This window comes from Macadamia integrifolia, chromosome 7, assembly GCF_013358625.1.
Source record: "Macadamia integrifolia cultivar HAES 741 chromosome 7, SCU_Mint_v3, whole genome shotgun sequence".
Lineage (NCBI taxonomy): Eukaryota > Viridiplantae > Streptophyta > Magnoliopsida > Proteales > Proteaceae > Macadamia > Macadamia integrifolia.
The window spans coordinates 25,840,185-25,859,282 of record NC_056563.1 but is presented as its reverse complement, the minus strand read 5'-3'; the positions used below and the strand labels follow the sequence as shown (position 1 = coordinate 25,859,282).

The 19,098-nt window shown below is 39.6% G+C and overlaps 2 protein-coding genes across 2 annotated transcripts in view; both read left to right on the top strand.

The window, feature by feature from the left end:
- The first annotated feature begins 290 nt into the window (after positions 1 to 290).
- LOC122085027 (basic leucine zipper 23-like) lies at positions 291 to 4,043 on the top strand. Its single transcript, XM_042653460.1, has 3 exons — positions 291 to 483; positions 896 to 1,816; positions 3,612 to 4,043. Exons 2-3 carry the CDS (start codon positions 1,021 to 1,023, stop codon positions 3,638 to 3,640), a joined length of 825 nt encoding a protein of 274 aa, XP_042509394.1. The 5' UTR covers positions 291 to 483; positions 896 to 1,020; the 3' UTR covers positions 3,641 to 4,043.
- Positions 4,044 to 6,787: 2,744 nt separating this feature from the next.
- LOC122084569 (prostaglandin E synthase 2-like) overlaps positions 6,788 to 19,098 on the top strand; it is a 13,193-nt gene continuing 882 nt past the window's right edge. Inside the window, exons 1-4 of the mRNA XM_042652920.1 lie at positions 6,788 to 7,245; positions 8,683 to 8,817; positions 8,945 to 9,032; positions 9,290 to 9,384. Coding sequence (XP_042508854.1) covers positions 6,873 to 7,245; positions 8,683 to 8,817; positions 8,945 to 9,032; positions 9,290 to 9,384 — 691 coding nt within the window. The 5' untranslated portion in view covers positions 6,788 to 6,872. The remainder of the gene's footprint in view (positions 7,246 to 8,682; positions 8,818 to 8,944; positions 9,033 to 9,289; positions 9,385 to 19,098) is intronic.

The following is a 19,098-nucleotide window of genomic DNA, read 5'->3' as shown; positions in this document are numbered from 1 at the left end:
GATCCATGCTGTTAAATATATATGGGCCGCTATGATCACGGGTCACGATAGATGGGTGACTAGTGAAAGGTAACACTGATGGCGATTTCTCACCCTCAGATTCGAATAATTAAATGCGCAAGCGCGCGTGAAGAACACTCTTTATAGATCTCACATTAGAGTGGGACCTAAGACTAGGATCTCTCCGTGCGTCGCATCTCACAATTCCTAGACGACGGCTACTGTGAATTTACACTTCTACTGTTCCACTGAGAGGCGCGACAGCATATAAAACTTCTGTGACTGAGAATAGTGGAGAAATTCAAAGGTTCGGAATCAGAACCTGTCACTCTTTCTGCTCCGCAGGTCCGCCATTACACATAGTGTTACCTTTTTTAAGGTATCTAGGGCTTCAGCTGCAGACCGAGAAGGTTGTTCGGAAGTCGAATCTCCTATTAAAGGCGTCAATCTTGCATCAGTTCTTTTGTTTTCGACGTTTACCTAGTAAGTTCTGCGCCAAATTCTGTTCTTAGGGCACTGGAATTTTCCTGTAAGAAGCTGTTACGGATGATTCTTGTTGATTATATGGCCTTTGAAATCAAAAGTATATGGTTGGGTTTTCGTTAAAATGCAGTCTTTAATTGCTGGCATTTTTTTTTTTTTAAATTTCGTTATAGGGTTTCTGTTTGATTCCTCTTTCTTGTGTGAAATTTATTTGCACGAGTGCATGACTATTTTTTTCGTTTCAATTCTCATCGGGGAAGAAAAAAACTACTTTTTCGGCTTTTGATTTCGACCAGAATCCAAAGTTTCTCAATTTCTGTGTTTTGTTCTTCTTTTTCCATCGTTTCTGTTCCCCCGTCCCCTGGTTGTTTCACGAGAAATTCTAACTCGGTTATATCAATTTTCTTAACAGAGGTCTCATTGGAGTGGCAGTTTTTTATTCGGGTAATTGCGCGATGGTTTAAATCATACGCTTGATACTCGTACGCTAGGCTTTCGTCCTTTTCTTTGGTTCTGTGCCTTTTTTTTTTTATTGTTATGGACGACGGAGAGCTCGATTACTCGAACCATGATGTCTTCTCAAGTCCTAACATGGGTGAGCTTCCAAGCAGTTGCTCTATGGATAGCTTCTTCGATGAGATCCTAAAGGACACCCATGCTTGTACCCATACGCACACCTGCAATCCACCTGGACCTGATTATTCCCATACACACACTTGTTTTCATGTCCACACCAAAATTCTACCTGCCCCTGCTGAAGATAAGGTAGCTACTGATGATACGGCAGAGTCATCTGAGAAGAAATCAAAGAAACGTCCCTTAGGTAATCGTGAAGCTGTTCGAAAGTATCGTGAGAAGAAGAAGGCACGAACTGCTTCATTAGAAGACGAAGTTGCCCGATTGAGGGCTCTGAATCAGCAGTTACTGAAGAGAGTGCAGGGTCAAGTTGCATTGGAGGCAGAGATTGCCAGACTCAAATGCTTGCTTGTGGACATCAGAGGGAGGATTGAGGGAGAGATTGGATCATTCCCTTACCAAAAATCGGCAAAGAGTGGTGATGGGATCCAGAACCTGCCCCATTCGAACTTGTCTAGTGCCTATGTCATGAACCCATGTGATTTGCGGTGCGATGATCAGGTTTATTGCCTACACCCTGGAATGGAAGGCAAGGGTGGGGATGGCATGGGATTGAATGACCAAGGGTTTAATGCTTGTGAAATTGGAAATGTTCAGTGTATGGGGAATCCTAACTTGGGATTGAAGGAGCTTCCGGGTTGTGGAAATGGGAGCATAGGGGCCGGTGCAAATTCTTCGAATGCAAATAAGAGAAGAGGTAAGATCTGAAATAATTTCTTTGTATCTCAGTTTATTTTATATGTTGCACTAGTGGATGATTCTTGGATTTGAGTTTTGGTGACTCCGTCTGGTTACAAAGGAAATAAAAGGAAGAGAAGTGAAATTAAATCAAAACTTACCTAACATGGATGTGTAACTAATTTCATATCAGTCCAAATCTGGTTATTAAATTTTGGGCGAAAGAACCTTACCGGTCTGGTACAGGAAACGCCAGACGCGTGGGCCAATGAAAGCACAACGGGAGCATCTTCAGTGCACGCAGGAGGGGTGGCAGCATGGTCTTTTTGGCCCCCACCAGTGTGTGGGTGTTTCCTGTGACAGACCGGCAGGGTTCTTTTTCCCTTAAATTTTACTCTGCAACCGAACGCCTTAAATTTGAAAGGAAAATAAAGGTCACGTATGAAAAAGTAATCAACTGCAAGAATTTAAGTAGGCTAAACAATCATGATCACATAAAGTTTCTTTTTTCTTTTTTATACCAATTTCACTGCCCTACCCTTCTTTTTACTTGCAACTAGGCAGAGTGGTAGGAAAGCTGTCTTCTGTAATTCAGGGGTTTTGCAATTTTGTAATTGTATTGCTTGCATAATGCTTATAGTTCCTTCACTATTTGCTTGTTTGATCCCATCTTTCTTAGTCAAGCATTTTTATACTTCTGATGGTTTTGAAGTTGTGTTGTTTTTCACTTTCCCTTCCCCTTGGAAAATAAAAGGGTGATGTTTCAATGTTTGACAGTTATTGTTCTGTCAACGGTTTGGAGCTTTTTAAAATACATCGAAATCAAGGTCTTTGGGAGGTTTTATGGCTTCTTCGGCACCTTTTTTATTTTTTTTCAGGGGGGGGGGGTTTGGTTGGTTGAGGAAATATCAAATTGGTATTATGCACTTGTTACCCTGTCTCTACAGCGGTGGCTGTAGTAAGAGATGTATTTTTCATTCAATATGACAACTTCAGCTTTTAATCATTGTATTTTAGGGTGGAATATGTCTCTGTCTATGGCTCTCTTTATGGAGCTCAAGTGTCCTCAGATATGCTACCAGAATAATTGTGCTGTTTCTCCAAAGTCCAAATGAGGTGCTTCAAGCAATGCTGGAAATTTTTGTTTTTGTACTGCTGAGGGGCATTTTGCAGTAGAGTGAAATCTTGATTCAGTTCATGATTAGTACAAGTAGTTGTAGTTGAGCAATTTGTGTTTCATACTTTTGTGTCTTATGCACTTCCTCCTTGTAAAGCTTTTTGCATTTTGGTATTCATTAACAAAAAAGAAATAGAAAGATTTTCCACTTCTGGGTTTATACTTTATACTTACTGCTAGAAAATGTCAACCTTCTGTTTCTGCCTAATACAATATCCTACATGGGGCTGATAGATGAGGGATGGTCTCTTTTGTCTGTTGATCGGAGTTGGAATTGGGTTTTAATTCAGTGTTTGCAAGGTTGTAGTATATTATTAAATATTTTAAGTGCTGTATAGTGAATGGAGACGACCTTATAACCGTAATAAAGGGGATTGATCCCTGTCCTGCTGTGTAACGTACGTTGGTGCCTCCCTGTCTCTCTCCTCCCACTCATAGGAGAGGTTAGAGATAGGCCCAGGGAGGCGCTGACAATGTTCTTTCTCCCATAATAAAAAATATCACTTTTGTTTTCTTTTTAGTAGCTGCTGTCTTTCTCTAGTTGATGATTCTTGACTGAGATCTACAGATCAAATTTTTCAAAACTTTATTTAAAATGCTAATGTATTCATAATTTGATCATTATGTTTCTTGTCAGGAGGAGCTCGCACAGCCACAGGGGGTTGAAGAGCTTATCTGATTCTGGCTTGAGGGTACATATTATCTTCTGATTAGTAGGCTAGCGTCGCTGCACTCTCTCCTTCCCTTCGTCTCTTAAAGTTACATTTCTATTTATTATTTTGTAATTTTGAATCTTGATGATGGGGTTCTTTTTTTTTTTTTTTTTTTGGTTTTTTTAATCCTCCTAATCTCATATGTGGCTACCTATTGTTGCTGCCCCTACTGGCTGGCTTCAATCTAGTTTTCTTTTTGTCATGTGAAGCTGGACGCTGGAAGTTGTATGGGTGTATTATGTAATAATATCTGTGGTAGGCAATGCTAGTGAACGGAAGCTTTCTTCTGTTGCATAAGAGGATTGCTGTCTTTTAAAGTATTGAATGGTGTTAATTATGTGCCTTCTTGATGGAAATATTATGCTCTTGCTGTTTCAAACTCACTCTTTTGATTTTATTTTCTTCTTCTACGCTACATGAACTCTGGATTGCTGCATTTACAGATTTAACAAAAAAAAAGGAAGATGTGATGTCTTCCTCTTCCCGTTACCTCCATTTGTTGTGTGGAAAGGTGAGCAGCAGCATTCTGGACTTTTCAGGCATTTCATGTGAGATTGAAGCCTAGCGCAGTAATGCATGATTTTCTAGGCAAAGTCGAAATAACAGACATTTCCCCTTATTTTTTTTCTTGCTTCCAACAAATAATGAAAATAAACGGAACCTTAATTCTCACCTAGCTATATGTAAGCCTAACTATAATTCATTCATTTGTTATTGCAAGTCAGTTCAAAAGTTTGCGTTTATGCTTAGTAGCTTGCTTAACAATGGATTCTGGATGTCTACCCAGAAGAAGGGCAATCTGATCTTGTACTATGTCAGTTATGATGAAAAGTGCATCAACTGCACTATATCTAGCAGGCATCCTCAGGACTGGTTGGTCGATCTTCATTGATGAAGAATAGAGATGCTGAAAAAGCACTGAAGCCTGCAGCATCGTGGGGTAAGAACCCATTGAAGGGTTAACGTGATCTTTATCTGAGTATTAATTATTGAAATGCCATGCTATTTCTCCTTTTCCTTCAGTGTGATAAGTGAGTTTGGTATGCATTCTTGGAAGATTCTCTAGAATGCATTTTAGACCCAGAATCTATTCAGAGAATGCCATTCCAAACGCAGCCTACAACTGAACTTGGCAATTGGACTTTGTAGGCTTGTAGCTCTATGTTGTGGTATGGTCATTAGTTACCAAACCTGGAATATACGGTTCAAAATTTTGAGTCGGAGATAGGATCGGCAAGATTGTAGCTGACATCTCACTGAATATTGGGGTGGTATTGCCGTACAGGTTAGGTTTGGTGGATCCTAAGTCCGAACACTGTCTCCAGAGTCCAGACTCTCCACATTCCATTCTCTCCGATGGTCAAAAATGTGTTCTCCGCGGGGCAAGAGTGTAGCAATTATAGATGCAGGGGAGGTTTTGCGTGAAGCAGCGAGGTCGTGTGAACTAGCCAAAGTTGATACTCTCATAGACACTGGTTTGGATGCATCGTACTTTGACGGTACCAATTTTTAAACGATGAGCATCTCCCACAACCCCACTCTCTCTCTTTTAGTTTTCTCCCCTGCAACAAGAGATTACCCCTGATGGCAGAGACACTCCCACTTCTGTTGAGAAAGCAATTCGCGGGAATTCATATTTGTAGTGTTGGTAGAGCCTCTGGTAGAGGATTTAGCGGCGTTAGCATGGGCGGGAAGGAAAGTAGTGGAGGCTGTATGGCATGTCCAACAGATGTTATAATGAAGTTTCCATGCCCTACAGATGATATAATGAAGTTTCGATGCTTTGAATTCAAGACAGGAGACGAGGGAAGCGCACCAATTGATTGTGCAGTTTGCTTGGAAACTTTCATGATGGGTGACGAATGCAAATTACTACTCATTATCGAGATTAGTGGCCAAATCTGTGACCAGGATTTCAAAGTTGAATTGGATCGGGAGTTGGCCGATTCACCTTGGAATTGGTCTATGCCAATCTCGGTTTCCACGGTTTTCAGATCAAATGGTCAATTCTATGATTATTGAGACTGATTTTAGTCGGTTCCTATTGAGTAGAATTAAAATTGGCAAAGACCGATTCTTCCCCAGTACCTGCTTTTAAAATCCTGTTTGTGACAAGAAAGGGGACGCAGATGAGAGTGTGGAGAGGCAGGATGGTATTGGGGGTGCAGGCAAGTCCAAGGCTGGGGCAGCGAAGGGAGAGAGGGTTTGATTGCCTATTTTTATGTTTAAATAGTTGAGAGATTTATCGGGTATAATAGTATTTTTTTTCCCCCTCTCAAATTCGTTTCTAGAAACTCAAAGTCGTTTCTAGAATTGTAAATTAGCATAAGTTTTGATTTATGTTTCTAGAAACTGGTGAAACGGAACAATTTTATAAAACGCTTTTTATGTTTTTTCTCCGTTTCTGGGAAAAAGAAAATACAGAAATAATAGAAACGAAACATTGTCATTCGGTGCCTTAGTGTGATTACACTAAGCAAAACCACACCATCCAAAAGGCCTATTCAATTGATTAATGAGAAAGTCAATAAAACCAAACATTTGGACACTATCAAAGTTTTAAGAATCAGATTGTATCGTGAGGCTGATCCCGTTTCTCCCTAATCCAGCTTGGGCCGGTCTTATACGAGAAAACCCTAGATATTTGGAATATGCTATCTGAGACCGATGTAGGTCGATTCCAATTTGGATCCCAATTTCGGTTTTTTAAACCGTCTCAATAAGAAGAAAAGGACCCAACAAATGAATTGTTCAACCAGCAATCACCACACTACTACCTAATGAAAAAATGCATTGGGCTTGTTAATATTACAAAGCGATGGAGGTGGGGCGGCCCTGAGGTCTTCAAAAATCTGGACTGGGACCGTTTAACCCGCCCGTTAGACCATTGCCCCCCTGGTTCTTGTTGGTTCATGGTACCAACGTCGGTTTGAGGAATTGGCATCGGACCATGGGGCTGATGTTGAACGGTACCGTTTCGCGTGTCTAATTGGAGCGTCCATGTCCACCAGACTCGGAACTCGGAAGCCAAGGAGTCGAACTCTCGGAACCGATTCCATTGAATATAAACTCGAAAGTAAATACTCCGAGACTCGATCGCTGAGAGGGTTAGATGACCAATTACCTCTTCTGGTGAGAGACGTCGCTTGTGTTGCGTTCGCATATTGAGGCTGGTTTTAGACACAATGAGGAGGGCTCAGAATCTGGTCTCTTCTCTACTTGGGAGAGATCTGGTCCCAGCCCTCGAGGGCTGCGCCGCCGCATCCTCGTCCTCCTCATCTGCCACTGCCATTAGTGTTCAGCGTAGGCTTCTCCAGGTCGCGTTATACAACACTAGTAGTAGCGGTTCGTCAGGTCGGCAGCGCTTGTTCTCTTCCTATGGTCGACGATCTACGAAAGCCGTATCTCTTGGGGTCGCCGGAGTTGTTTCCTTGTCTATCGCCGCTTCTTCTGTTGTTCCTGATGTATACGCCAAGGAGCCACTTGCTTCTGAGTTCCTTCCCAAGGCGGTTGTTCTTTACCAGTACGAAGCTTGCCCCTTCTGCAACAAAGTTAAAGGTGCTCATACACAAACCAATTACCTCTATTATCACTAGCACTTGAATCGGCTGTTGATTTTTATTTGAATTCTTCTTGCATTGATAGCTCTGCATTTAAATGGGGACTTTTATGTAATGGGGGTGTAGCATCGCACGAATCGTGAATTTTTATGCTCTTATGAGTGGATCGGTAAAACATATGCGCCTTTTGCTTGAGATTTTTCTCTTCTGTGAAGTAAGTCCCTAGTTTCTGAAAGAGGATGGGAATAAATCTTCTTTATATTAATGGTAGGACAGTTTAAATTAGAATGGTAATTGGAATTGAGGAATTAAAGAACGGAGGAAAGGGATACAGATATCTAGAGCCCAAGAGAATAAAATAAAAGGTTAAAGTTAAATTACTCCTGAAAAGATCCTTGTCCAGTTTTCATTGCTCGATAGACTACCCTTCCTGGCAGATGAATCGGGTATCTCATTAGTAGTACTTTGAGCTATGGATGAGCAAATTGTAGACTTCCTGCCATCAAGGTAAGTCCCCAGAATATGACAATTTTGACCCTTTAAATCATCAACCCAAACAGCATCACCTTGCACTGGAGGTCCTGGATTTCCCTGACACAAACCATCATGGTTTGGTTTACTTTAATTAATGGTGTCTTGAACAGGGGAATCTGGTTAGGACTGATGCTTCAGAATGAAAACAGTAGGAATGCCCTTTAAATACGCTAGTAGTGAAGACCCCATTAGCAAATCAAATTGTAGCTAGTTCGTTGACTTCTTGAATGGATTGATTTGAGTAGCGTCTGAAAGAACTCTACTGTCTAGCTATTCCCAACTACTTCACAGGTCAGCCATTTGTAACACATGAAGGTTCCTGCTTTCTTGTTGCTTTGTAACCATGGAACAGGAATGTTCTTAGTTTAGTATATGTAAAGGGGAGAGTCATCTTGACAATTTCTTTTTCTTGTCTAGTTTGACCAGTTAACAACTATGGATGATAGAGAAAGCAGAGTTTATATATAATCCAATTATTATTGCTGCCACAATCAGTATGAGTGTTGTTGTTAGCACCATAACTATGTGACAGTCAAGGAATAAAATTATTATTTGGTTTGTGCAAGTCAGGCATAGACTGAAGAAGAACTTCAGCATTAATAACTCATGAATGCAGCAGAAATTTGAGGGACCTGGAAACTATTTTTTTAATAGTTGGTCTTATCTGTAAATTTGTAAAGTTCTCATCATGGGCATGTGAAGTAAACTGGACCTGCTCTTTTCCCTTAATAAAGATTACTTGACTTATCAAAAAGGAATCAGAAAACTGGAAAAGAATAAAAGGAACTCTTAATCTTTGAAAAACGTGATCAACTGTTTAACCCTTTTGTGTGTGTGTGTGGAATGTACTCTTTTTTGTCCATCGGGTTTTATTTCTCTCTCTCTTTTTTCCCTGCTTCAGCGTTCCTAGACTATTATGATATACCATACAAAGTCGTGGAGGTGAACCCCATCAGTAAAAGGGAAATCAATTGGTCTGATTATAAGAAGGTTCCTATATTAACTGTGGATGGTGAACAGCTGGTCGATTCATCAGGTCACTTTTCTCCCTCCTATTTGTCCTAGATATCTATTAGGCTGTCAGTGAAATGTGTATACCAATTCTGGAGTCTTTAAAATTTGTTGTATTATTTCTCTGAGGCTAGCATGTGTTGATTTTGTAGATATAATCAACAAGTTAAGTCATAAGATTCATCCTGAGAAATCGATTGATTCTCTTCCGGATGATGATGAGGAGAAGAAGTGGCGTCGGTATGCCTTTACTTTTCTTTTCAGGCTAACAGTTCTGACAGCTTGTCTTCAGAACTTTTAGAATTCATAAAGATACTAAACTTGTATAATTGAATTTGCCGAATATGGTCCACGCTCATGTTCCTTGCATGTTTTTGGCTCCTTTTTATTTAGAGTAATAACATCAAAATTTTGTTCCTTTATACATCTCAGCCTTTGACCAACCACTTATTGTATGAAATAACCGGTAAGCTGTAGTGTTTCTTTTCACCTTGTAGGTGGGTTGATGGTGAGTTGGTGCATGTCCTATCCCCAAACATATACCGCACTACTTCAGAGGCTCTTGAATCCTTTGACTACATCACAAGCAATGGTAAGATATGTTATTTCAAAACAGTCCACCCAATAAGGTTTTTTCTTCTGAGCTAGTTCAGAACTATCTCATTTCTTTTGGTTAAGTTTGTTATACTCTCCATAAAACAGGTGCATGTCAAAAGGTATAAATTTTAGGAAAATGTTGTTCAATTCTCCTATTCATTCCAAGTACTGAAAGCTGCAAATTGCTAGGTCTTTTTTTCCGTTCTTGATTTCTTGTCTTGCTGAAGAGAGGCTGGCATGATAAAGCACCATTTCGATGGATCAATTTTATATCAACATAGTCAAAATGGGCCTTGCATGAAGTGATCAGGGGCCATGTTTCTGAATAAGGGCCCTAGCAGTTGCCCTTCTTACAGAGCACTTCCTATGGAGAAGGAATAGAAAAAAGTGCCTGCTAACTTAGGGAGAGAATTCTGTTGATTGGAAACAAATTAGGTTCATCTCTAGGAAGTGAGATAAAAGGAGGAAAGTGAAAAGAAAAGCAAAAATGACGAGAAATTCTGTTGCATATGAATTGTACTGAAGATACTAATATCGTATTTACATGGAAATAATATGCTACTGTATTTTTAATGAGCAAAAAAGACCACGAAAGGTATGGTATCGTATAAGGTAGCAACTACATAAAGAAAATCAGTTGGTTGTCATCTGAAAAGATTTTTCTTGCTGTAGGTCTTATATATGTGGTTGCTCATATATGACACGTTGAATATGCATTTAGATTTTCTTACCAAAAAGTAGAATTTGTATTTAGATTTGACATAACATGCGTATGTGGACCAAAGATTAAAGTATCGGTATCGGTCGATCAAATTTACGATACGTATCGGAGGGTATCGTATCGTATCGGAGATACACTAAAGATCCGCACATAAATGGATATGAAACACTTTTTTATATATTTTTTGCATAAAAAAATAGTTAAAAAAAAAGCTATAGATAGTATGTATTATGCATAAATACTAAATTGAGAGTATCGCACTAAGAATCCAAAGTTTGTAATTGTTCCATGAATGTAAAATCCTAATTCCCAACCTTGATTTCCACTTTAGTTAGAGAGAAAAATTGTTGTAACAATTTTTGAACAAAAACCCCTTTAAAAAATCGTGTTTTTTCTGAAAAATGACCATCTTGGTTATTATATGACCGTAGCGCACTGTATCGGTCAGGGTTTAAAGTATCGGTCCGTATCGTATCGTATCGGCCGATACGATATAGACTGGTATGATACATGAAATTTTTAAAACCCTTTTGTATCAATATGTATCTATGATACACACCTGTATGTACCGATACACACCGATACACACCGATACATACCGATACGGTCATAAAATGGCCAAGATGGGTAATTTTTTAGAAAAAAACACAATTTTTCGCGGTGTTTTTGTTTCAAAGTTGCTGCCAACCATTTTTCTCTCTAACTAAAGTGGAAATCAAGATTGAGAACAAGGATTTTACATTTATGGGACAACTACAAACCTTGGATTCTTAGTACGATATTCTCAATTTGCTATTTATGTATAATACATGTTATATATAGCTTTTTTAAACTATTTTTTTATGCAAAAGTGTATAAAAAATTGTTTCCTTATCCATTTATGTGCGTATCTTTAGTGTATCTTATCATATCCCCGATATGATACGATACCCTCCGATACGTATCTTAATTTTGGTCGACCGATACGGTGACCGATACTGATACTTTAATCCTTGGTATCGGTATGCATCGTACCGTACATACCGATACGCACTGAAACTTACATTTCACCTTGATTTTTAATTTTCCATAAGAGTATCGGTATGTATCAGTGCGTATTGATATGTATCGACCGATACATATCGATACAAGCGGATTTTGAATAACCAAATGTAGCACTGGGGCTAAGGGTCAAGTTTGTAATTTTTCTTACATCTCCCGAGCCCAGGTATCATATACACCCCCAAAATAAAGAGCCTGGAGTACTAGAAGAAAAGCACCTAGAAACTGAAGTTTAGAAATCAGACCTGAAATGGGATTGCTGAAATCGATGGCAGAAACTTAAATTCAGAACAGGATTAACTGCAACTATTCAGGAATAGAACCAGAACACTATTATGAACTCAGATTTAAGTAAGCATATCAAAAGACAGGATTTTGGAAGAGTTTGACTTAGACTAGTGATGTAGGAGCACTGCTTCCATGGATTGGCCTGAATCTGTTTGGGAATCCGGATGGAGATGAATCGGCTCCAATTGGGTTGTTGATCTTTTAGTTAGGCTAGAGTTCCTTTCACTTTTTAGTGATTAGTTTGATTTCACCATGAGATCTTCTTTCAATTTCGGTTTTAGACTACAAGTAGGTGACTTTTTTTATGCTCTATAAGTACGAGGTTGTAATCAGCTTATAGGTAGACTGAAAAAAGAATAATATTGTGAGTTTGGATCAGCCAAGATGGCTTGTGCAATTCCCCACACCCCCCCTATTTTTTTTTCCTTCTCGTGCAATCTCCCTTTACTTGGTTTGGCTTGATATTATGGTTGAAGGTAGGGCTTTCATAGGCGCGATCAAAACCCTGGAGTTCCTTTCCTCAAGCCCTCCTCTGTTGTGAGCAAGTAAACCAGTTGCGGGTCTGGTTTCCCTTTTACCGCCATATCTCTGGAGTTGGTCTTTGTGTTGATGCGTATTTGATGATGCTTCTATGTTCTGGAATCTATATCAATAGAGATTATGGATTTGTTCACGATTTATCGTGGTACTTGGAGCTCTAGTTGAAGGGCTGAATCAATCACAAGGGGGCTTCTTCACTGCTGGTTTGTTTTCTTTCATATCCCAAAGTTGAAGACAACCCAATCATGGGTTTCTTATTTTAAAAGCCTTATGTTATTTCCATATTACCCTCCCTTCTTGAGAATATTACCTTTTACCCTTATTTTAGTCTTCCTTCCAAGTTTGCCCCTTCCATGCAACTTTACTGTTACCAATGAATGGCCCTTTTTCTTTGTTAGTTTGATTACCATATATTACAAAATTGCCATCACTTCTTGTACTTGGATTTTGATTGTTGAAGTGGGCCCATAAGTGATTTGAGGGTAATAAAGAAGAAGATTTGAAACTTTGGATCCGCATCCACTAGGAAACTAGAAGTCAATTAGGAAAAAAAAAAAGATTTGAAACTGACCTGATTTTATAAAGAAGAAGGGATATGAATCAGGAATCACTTGATCCTCTGGGTTGGCATCCCACCAAACCTAGATTTGGAATCACCCCTAGGTTTCTATTGAATCACTATAGCAGGGAGAGCTCTAAATCTCACAGAACCAAAAGGTAAAGCCAATTTCCAGTCATGAAATTCGTGTGTAGGGATGTAGCCCCTTACAAACTTACATAAAAGACTCAAAATGGGAGTCAAACTAAGCCTAAAACTCTTCCTGCCAATAGCTTCCCTTATAGGTGGTCTTCGACTAGGTAATTGTAAAAATAATGAAGAAAACAACTTGAAAGAAGCCTGGACTCATAGAGATCTAATCCAGCCCAACTAAACACTTTAATAACAATTAAATATAAAAAAAAAATGACTCTAACTAGACCTCACAACTTAAGTAATTAATAAATCTCGTGTTCATTCCTCCTACCCAAGCCCATCAAATGTTGAAACCCGGTAGTCACTAAGAGGGGTGAATCAGTGAATTCAATTCCGATCCCCAAAAACTGTCCGACATTTGACAAGGCAAACCTTGATGTGTTTGTCCCTGTTGGCACACAGTCGTATGCACACTCAGCCTCTCATAGGCATTTCCAAGTGTGCACACCTATTCCATATTCCACACACTTCAATATATGTAATGCAAACAACAAACACACCCACAGTACAAGGTTTTTATGAGGTTCGGCAATTTGCCTATATCCACGGAGTAGTGCCTGTAAAGGCTTCGTACCTACTCAATACACTACTTTTGATTGCAATCACATCACTCACTTGGAGCTTTGAAAATCACTCAATGGTCATTCATGGAGGGGGAGCTTCCCTCTAAAAAATGGTAGCCTTACACCCTTCAAAACCCTTTTTTTTTGCTGCTAGTGTATAGAGCATGACAAAATGAAGAAGCTGCAACTTGAATGGACGGATTTGGCCTTGTGATTGGAAAGTTATGGCCATTTGAAGTTGGACTAATGAGATAGCCTGAAATGGAATCTTCGGAGCTAGGTGTGGCGTACGCTGGCAGAGTGCTAAGTGACGGCGCGATCTGGTCCGTTGATTAGATCAAAAAGTAACTTTTAATCTTAGCCATCATATGAAACTAACAGATAAGAGATCTATACCATAGGATTTGAATCATGCAAAGTCAAAGCTGATGTTATGCTGATGCAGGCACGTCGGCGCCAAACTCGTCGACGCCTGATTGGCTACGTCAGTAGCCCTGACTCCCCTTTTTCAAAAAGGTGAAATGCCTTTAAGCCATTGGATCTTGCCTACGTGGCGTGATCTTAACCCACCATTTGAGATCCTTTAATTACCTTCTAATTACAGGCAGCCTCTCTTCCATTATTTCATTGCAAAACACCCCTAGCAACTCAAACCTCAAAAATCTTGAAATTACATAAAAGCCCCTCATTTTTTAAAAATAAAATCTGAAAAATCCTCCCATCACCGAGAACAACTGATTTTTCGGTTTGGAATTTCGAACCGGCTTCATGGAAATGTGTGTAATTTTTTTATACGATTTCCGATTGAGACGAAACTAAGTATGTTGGAACCACGACTCGACACTCTACAACTTTCTAGAAGACTAGATCGTCCGACTCAACCGTGTAAAAAGATCAAAATGCCCCTAGACCTTTCTGATGTCACAACTTTCTCATACGGAATCGAAACTCGACGAAATCAAAAGCGTTGGAAAGATTGGATTTTTTTCGTATCATTACATGAAGAAAGTTTCTTCCAAAAAATTCATCATCAATGCCGAAACAGCCCCCGACTGCCATAAAGCTATATGTTGACTGCGGATGCCATAATTTCTTCATACAATATCGAAACGCGACGAAATCAGAAGCATTGGACTAGAAAAATTATAATCTATCTTTTTCATGAAGAAATGGTCTTCCAAAAATGTTATTTTCATTGTAAAAAATGCCCCCGAGCGTAAATAGGCCAATTTTGACAGTTTTGACCTGGAAACCCGCACCACATACCAAGGATGTATCAAACCACTCCATGCACATAATGCTGCTTTGTTATCTCATCGGTGACATTGAACGCTGCCATGTTATCATTTTTGGCCATGTCACCCAAACTGGCCATGTCAGTGTTGTTTTATGGTCATCCTTGTTGGCAACCCAACCACGTGGCGGTGATGACATGGCCAGTTTGGGTGACATGGCTGAAAATGATGACGTGACGGCATTCAATGTCGCCGATGAGATAATAGAGCCGCATGGTGTGTATGGAGTGGTTTGATATATCCTTGGTAGGTGATGCAGGTTTTCGGACCAAAATTGGCCTATTTATGCTCAGGGGTATTTTTGGCATTGAAAATGATTTTTTTGGAAGACGGTTTCTTCATGAAAAAGATAGAGTGTAATTTATCTAGTCTAATGCTTCTGATTTCGTCGCGTTTCGATACCGTATAAAGAAGTTACGGCATCCGTGGTCCAAATATGACTTTGTGGCAGTCGGGGGTAGTTTTGGCATTGAAGATGAATTTTTTAGAGAAATTTTCTTCATGCAACGATATGGAAAAAATCTAATATTTCTAACGCTTCTGATTTCGTCACATTTCGATTCCGTATGAGGAAGATGCGGCATCAGAAAGGTCTAGGGGCATTTTGGTCTTTTTACATGGCTGATTCGGATGATCGGATCTTCTGGAAAGTTGTAAAGCGTCGAGTCGTGGTTCCAACGCACTTTGTTTTGTCTCGATCGGAAACCATATGAAAAAGTTACATGCGTTTCCGTGAAGCTGGTTTGAAATTCCAAACCGGAAAATCCCACTTTGCTCTCGGTGTTGGGAGGATTTTCCAGAATTTATTTTTGAAATTTCAGGGGTTTTTGTGAAATTTTCAAGATTTTGAAGGTCCGAGGCTGTGGGGACCTTAAGCACTGAAATGTATGGAGGCAGGGGCTTGATTGTATTAAAAAGGAGTAAAGGGTTGTTGAATGGATGGCTCAGATGAAGCCACATAGGCCTTATTCAAATCCAGTGGCTGCTAAGCTTGGATGCTGACGTGACGGCTTAGATTCCATCACAATGACTCTTTTTGGCTAGGTACATCGAGTATGGTGTTGTTGCGTAACACCAAACTCCAAAGTGATAGCATGCATCGCCATTGTATCACAAGAATGGCTGAGATTCCTTGTTGAATCCATTTAGATCCACCATTCTCGATCTCAAGAGAAGCCAATCTAATGGCTGAAAGGTGCTTCACTTTTTGGATAAAGGGAGACAAGCTAGCACCTTTTGCGTTGACGCAACGAATGAGGAATCGACAATGTGCCTGTCGGTGACGGCTTGCATCAAGCCTGTGTCATCATGACGTCATCGATTGACCTCCTTTATTCCGATCATGTGGCTGAGATCTCTTGTCCGTTAGTCACATCTGACGGCTAAGATTAAAAGTTACCTTTTGATATGATCAATGGACCAGATTGCGTTGTCACTTTGCACGCCGCCAGCGTATGCCATGCTAATGCTCTGAAGGTTTCATTTCAAACTATCTCATTAGCGCAACTTCAAATGACCATAACTTTCTAACTACAAGGCCAAATCCGTCCATTTAAGTTGTTGCTTCATTTTTTTGTGCTTTACACATTTGCAACAAGAAAATAGGGTTTTGAAGGGTATAATGCTGCGATTTTTGAGAGAGAAGCTCCCCTCTCCATTAATGGCCATTGAGTGATTTTCTAAGCTTCAAGTGAGTAATGTGTGCTCCATTGAAGGCTGATTTTGTGTGTTGGAGAGCTCTATTAATGGAGTATTGACTTCAAGCTAAGAGAGACAGAAAAGAGAAGAGAAGAGGGCTTGAGGGTGTTGTGTTGATGCTTTAAAGAGCAAGAAGACAAGGGGAAGAGAGGAGAACAAGAGAGAGCTTGTCAGTGGAGGTTCCAGTGGTCAGTGCAAGTTCTCAGTCATCCAAGGCAACCAGTTGTGAGATTCCCTAACCTTGGATTTACATTATATGCATGTATGATGATATGTATGTATGCTAGGGTTAGTTGTGGATGAATTGTATACATACTAGGTTAGTTGTGGATGTATATGCTAGGCAGGGTTTGATTGTAGGACATTGATATAAGCCCCAATTTATTGTATTCTTATATTGAGTGCTTAGTGGGTGCTAAGCATTGGAAGTGTGTGCTCCCGTGTAGTGGGTGCTACATATTGTATCGGCACTGCGAGTGCCATCTCAGTTTCGGCTTGAGAAAATTGGGTGTGGGTGCTCCGGACTATGGGTGCAATCAAAAGTAGTGTATTGAGTAGGTATGAAGCCTGTAAGGCACTACTCCGGGGACGTAGACAAATTGATAAACCTCGTAAAAATCCTGTGTTGTGGGTGTGCCCGTTGTTTGCATTATTTATATTGAAGTGCATGGAATGCGGAATGGGTGTGCACACTTGGAGGTGCCTGTGAGAGGCTAAGTGTGCATACGATTGTGTGCGAACAGGGACAAGTGTATCATGTTTTGCTTGGTTAGATATCGGACAGGTTTTTGGGGATCGGAATTGGACTCACTGATTCACCCCCCTCTCAGTGACTGTCGGGTTGCAACAGTCATCACCGCCACGTGGCCGGGTTGCCAACAAGGACAACCATAAAACAACATCAAAGTGGTTTGTTACAATTAAAACCCATTACACCAAAGGCCAAACATATACAAAACCCAAACGAAGACACATTTCCTCTAAAAGAAGATCATTTATGTGATTTATTTGCATCAGCTAATGTATTGTGCAATCATCTCCTTCCAAATAAGTAAGGTGAAGTATGGTGAAGTGGATGGCGTCAGTGGCTGGAAATGTCTGAGGATTTCTTCGATGTGCAGTGCAGTAGGTTTTTATACATTGTTCCTGGGTTGGAGGAGGATGATTTAGGATAGCCATTCTGTACTCTGTAGGAGACCTATAGTTCTGTTGGGTTGTATCTTTCTCATCTTTCTTTCTTTGCCTTATTTTCTTTGATACTTTCTCAATTTTTTTAAAATTTCTAAAAGTCCCAAAATTTTATGTTTGCTTTCTTTATTGTTTGAAATTTTGATCCTCATTCCAACTAATACACTTCAAGAAGTTTACATGTGAGATGGAAGCGTCGATTTGATTTGACAAGTCTGAGTGCCAGATACAGGTACATCTATTGAAGAGTATTGAGATGAATCTAATTTATGGTTATATGCGATTTTACAAGTCAACTCAACTAAGTATGAAAATTTAGGTAAAAAGCATATCTTTGAAAATAAACTCCTCATACTCCTTAGGTTAAACCTTATAATCTCTTATAACATCAAAGGAGTTGCCAGACTTCGCAAGTCAACTCAACTGAGCCTTATTTCAACTGAATGGGATTGGCTACTTGAAGTCTCGAATACTGTTTATCCATTCGGTAAAATTAAGTTTGTTGTTAAAGAGGGAGTTTCCAGACTATCTGGATACATTTACGGCCATTCTGCTTTTGTCATTATGCCAAAATTTTGATTGTGTTTTTGAGTTTCAAATAGCAAAAGTATACTCTTTGCTTTGTTGTTGAATTGGAACCGAACAAGGATCCTATGGCAAACTAGTTTCTTTCCAGAGCACAATAGTTGCAGAGCTTTGAACTTTTACTTCAGTGGATCATGTGCTGGGTTGAAGAAAAACTTTCCGTTGACACAATTTGTATTTTCAATGCAGACATTGCTAAGAATTATTTTGAAGGACTGAGATACTTCAGGTCCATGAAAAGAAGGGGATGATGCTGACATCCAGTGCACATGGATATATATATATATATATATATATGAAATTATGCCTATATTTGCTGCTATGTATATGTAGGCATTTGTGCCTTTACACGTGTAGAGAGGCTTTTCTCCTTTGTACCCTTAATTCTGCCGCGTGGCAGAAGGATTTGGCAATTTTGACTGCTGGATATACAATGAATGGTTTGTATAGGCTACGTATCAAATTTATTCAACCATATACCTCGATTGTATCGGCATGCATTCCCATGCACTTATGCATGTGTACTGTACTTGACCAGTATTGGTATTCTCTCATTTCCTGGATTTGAAGCGCTATTTTGCTGTTTGGGATGACACTTGACATGTGAGCAGAGGTTGCAGGGGTCTACCTGTCCACAAAATTTGGCTGCATCTGATTATGCCACGTGGAAAAAGCAAGTGACCGTGAAAAAAAATGCTTTCTCCGTGACTGATGGATACATAAACGCACATGAAAAACTTTTTGGCTATAGCTTGCAATTAATTTCATGGAAATATGCTTAGACTTGCTGCTTTCTAATATGAAATTGATTCATACTTTCCTGACTTAAGAAAAAATCAGTATACATTCTTTTCTGTCTCGTCCATCTATAATATTTGAGGTAAAGAAAAGTTAATTCTCATCCATCTATGAACTATTATTGTCATAACATTTAAATGAAATGGGTTATAGCACATTGGTAAATGATTTATTCCTTGCATCAGAACTCTGACATTGCATTGGAGTCATTTACAAACACTCTAGTCCTCATTATCCC

Excerpts from the sequence above, each read along its gene's own strand:
- LOC122085027 (XM_042653460.1), top strand. The coding sequence starts at position 1,021 with ATGGACGACGGAGAGCTCGATTACTCGAACCATGATGTCTTCTCAAGT. Across the intron at positions 1,817-3,611 it reads GAATGCAAATAAGAGAAGAG|GAGGAGCTCGCACAGCCACA; the intron begins GTAAGATCTGAA and ends GTTTCTTGTCAG.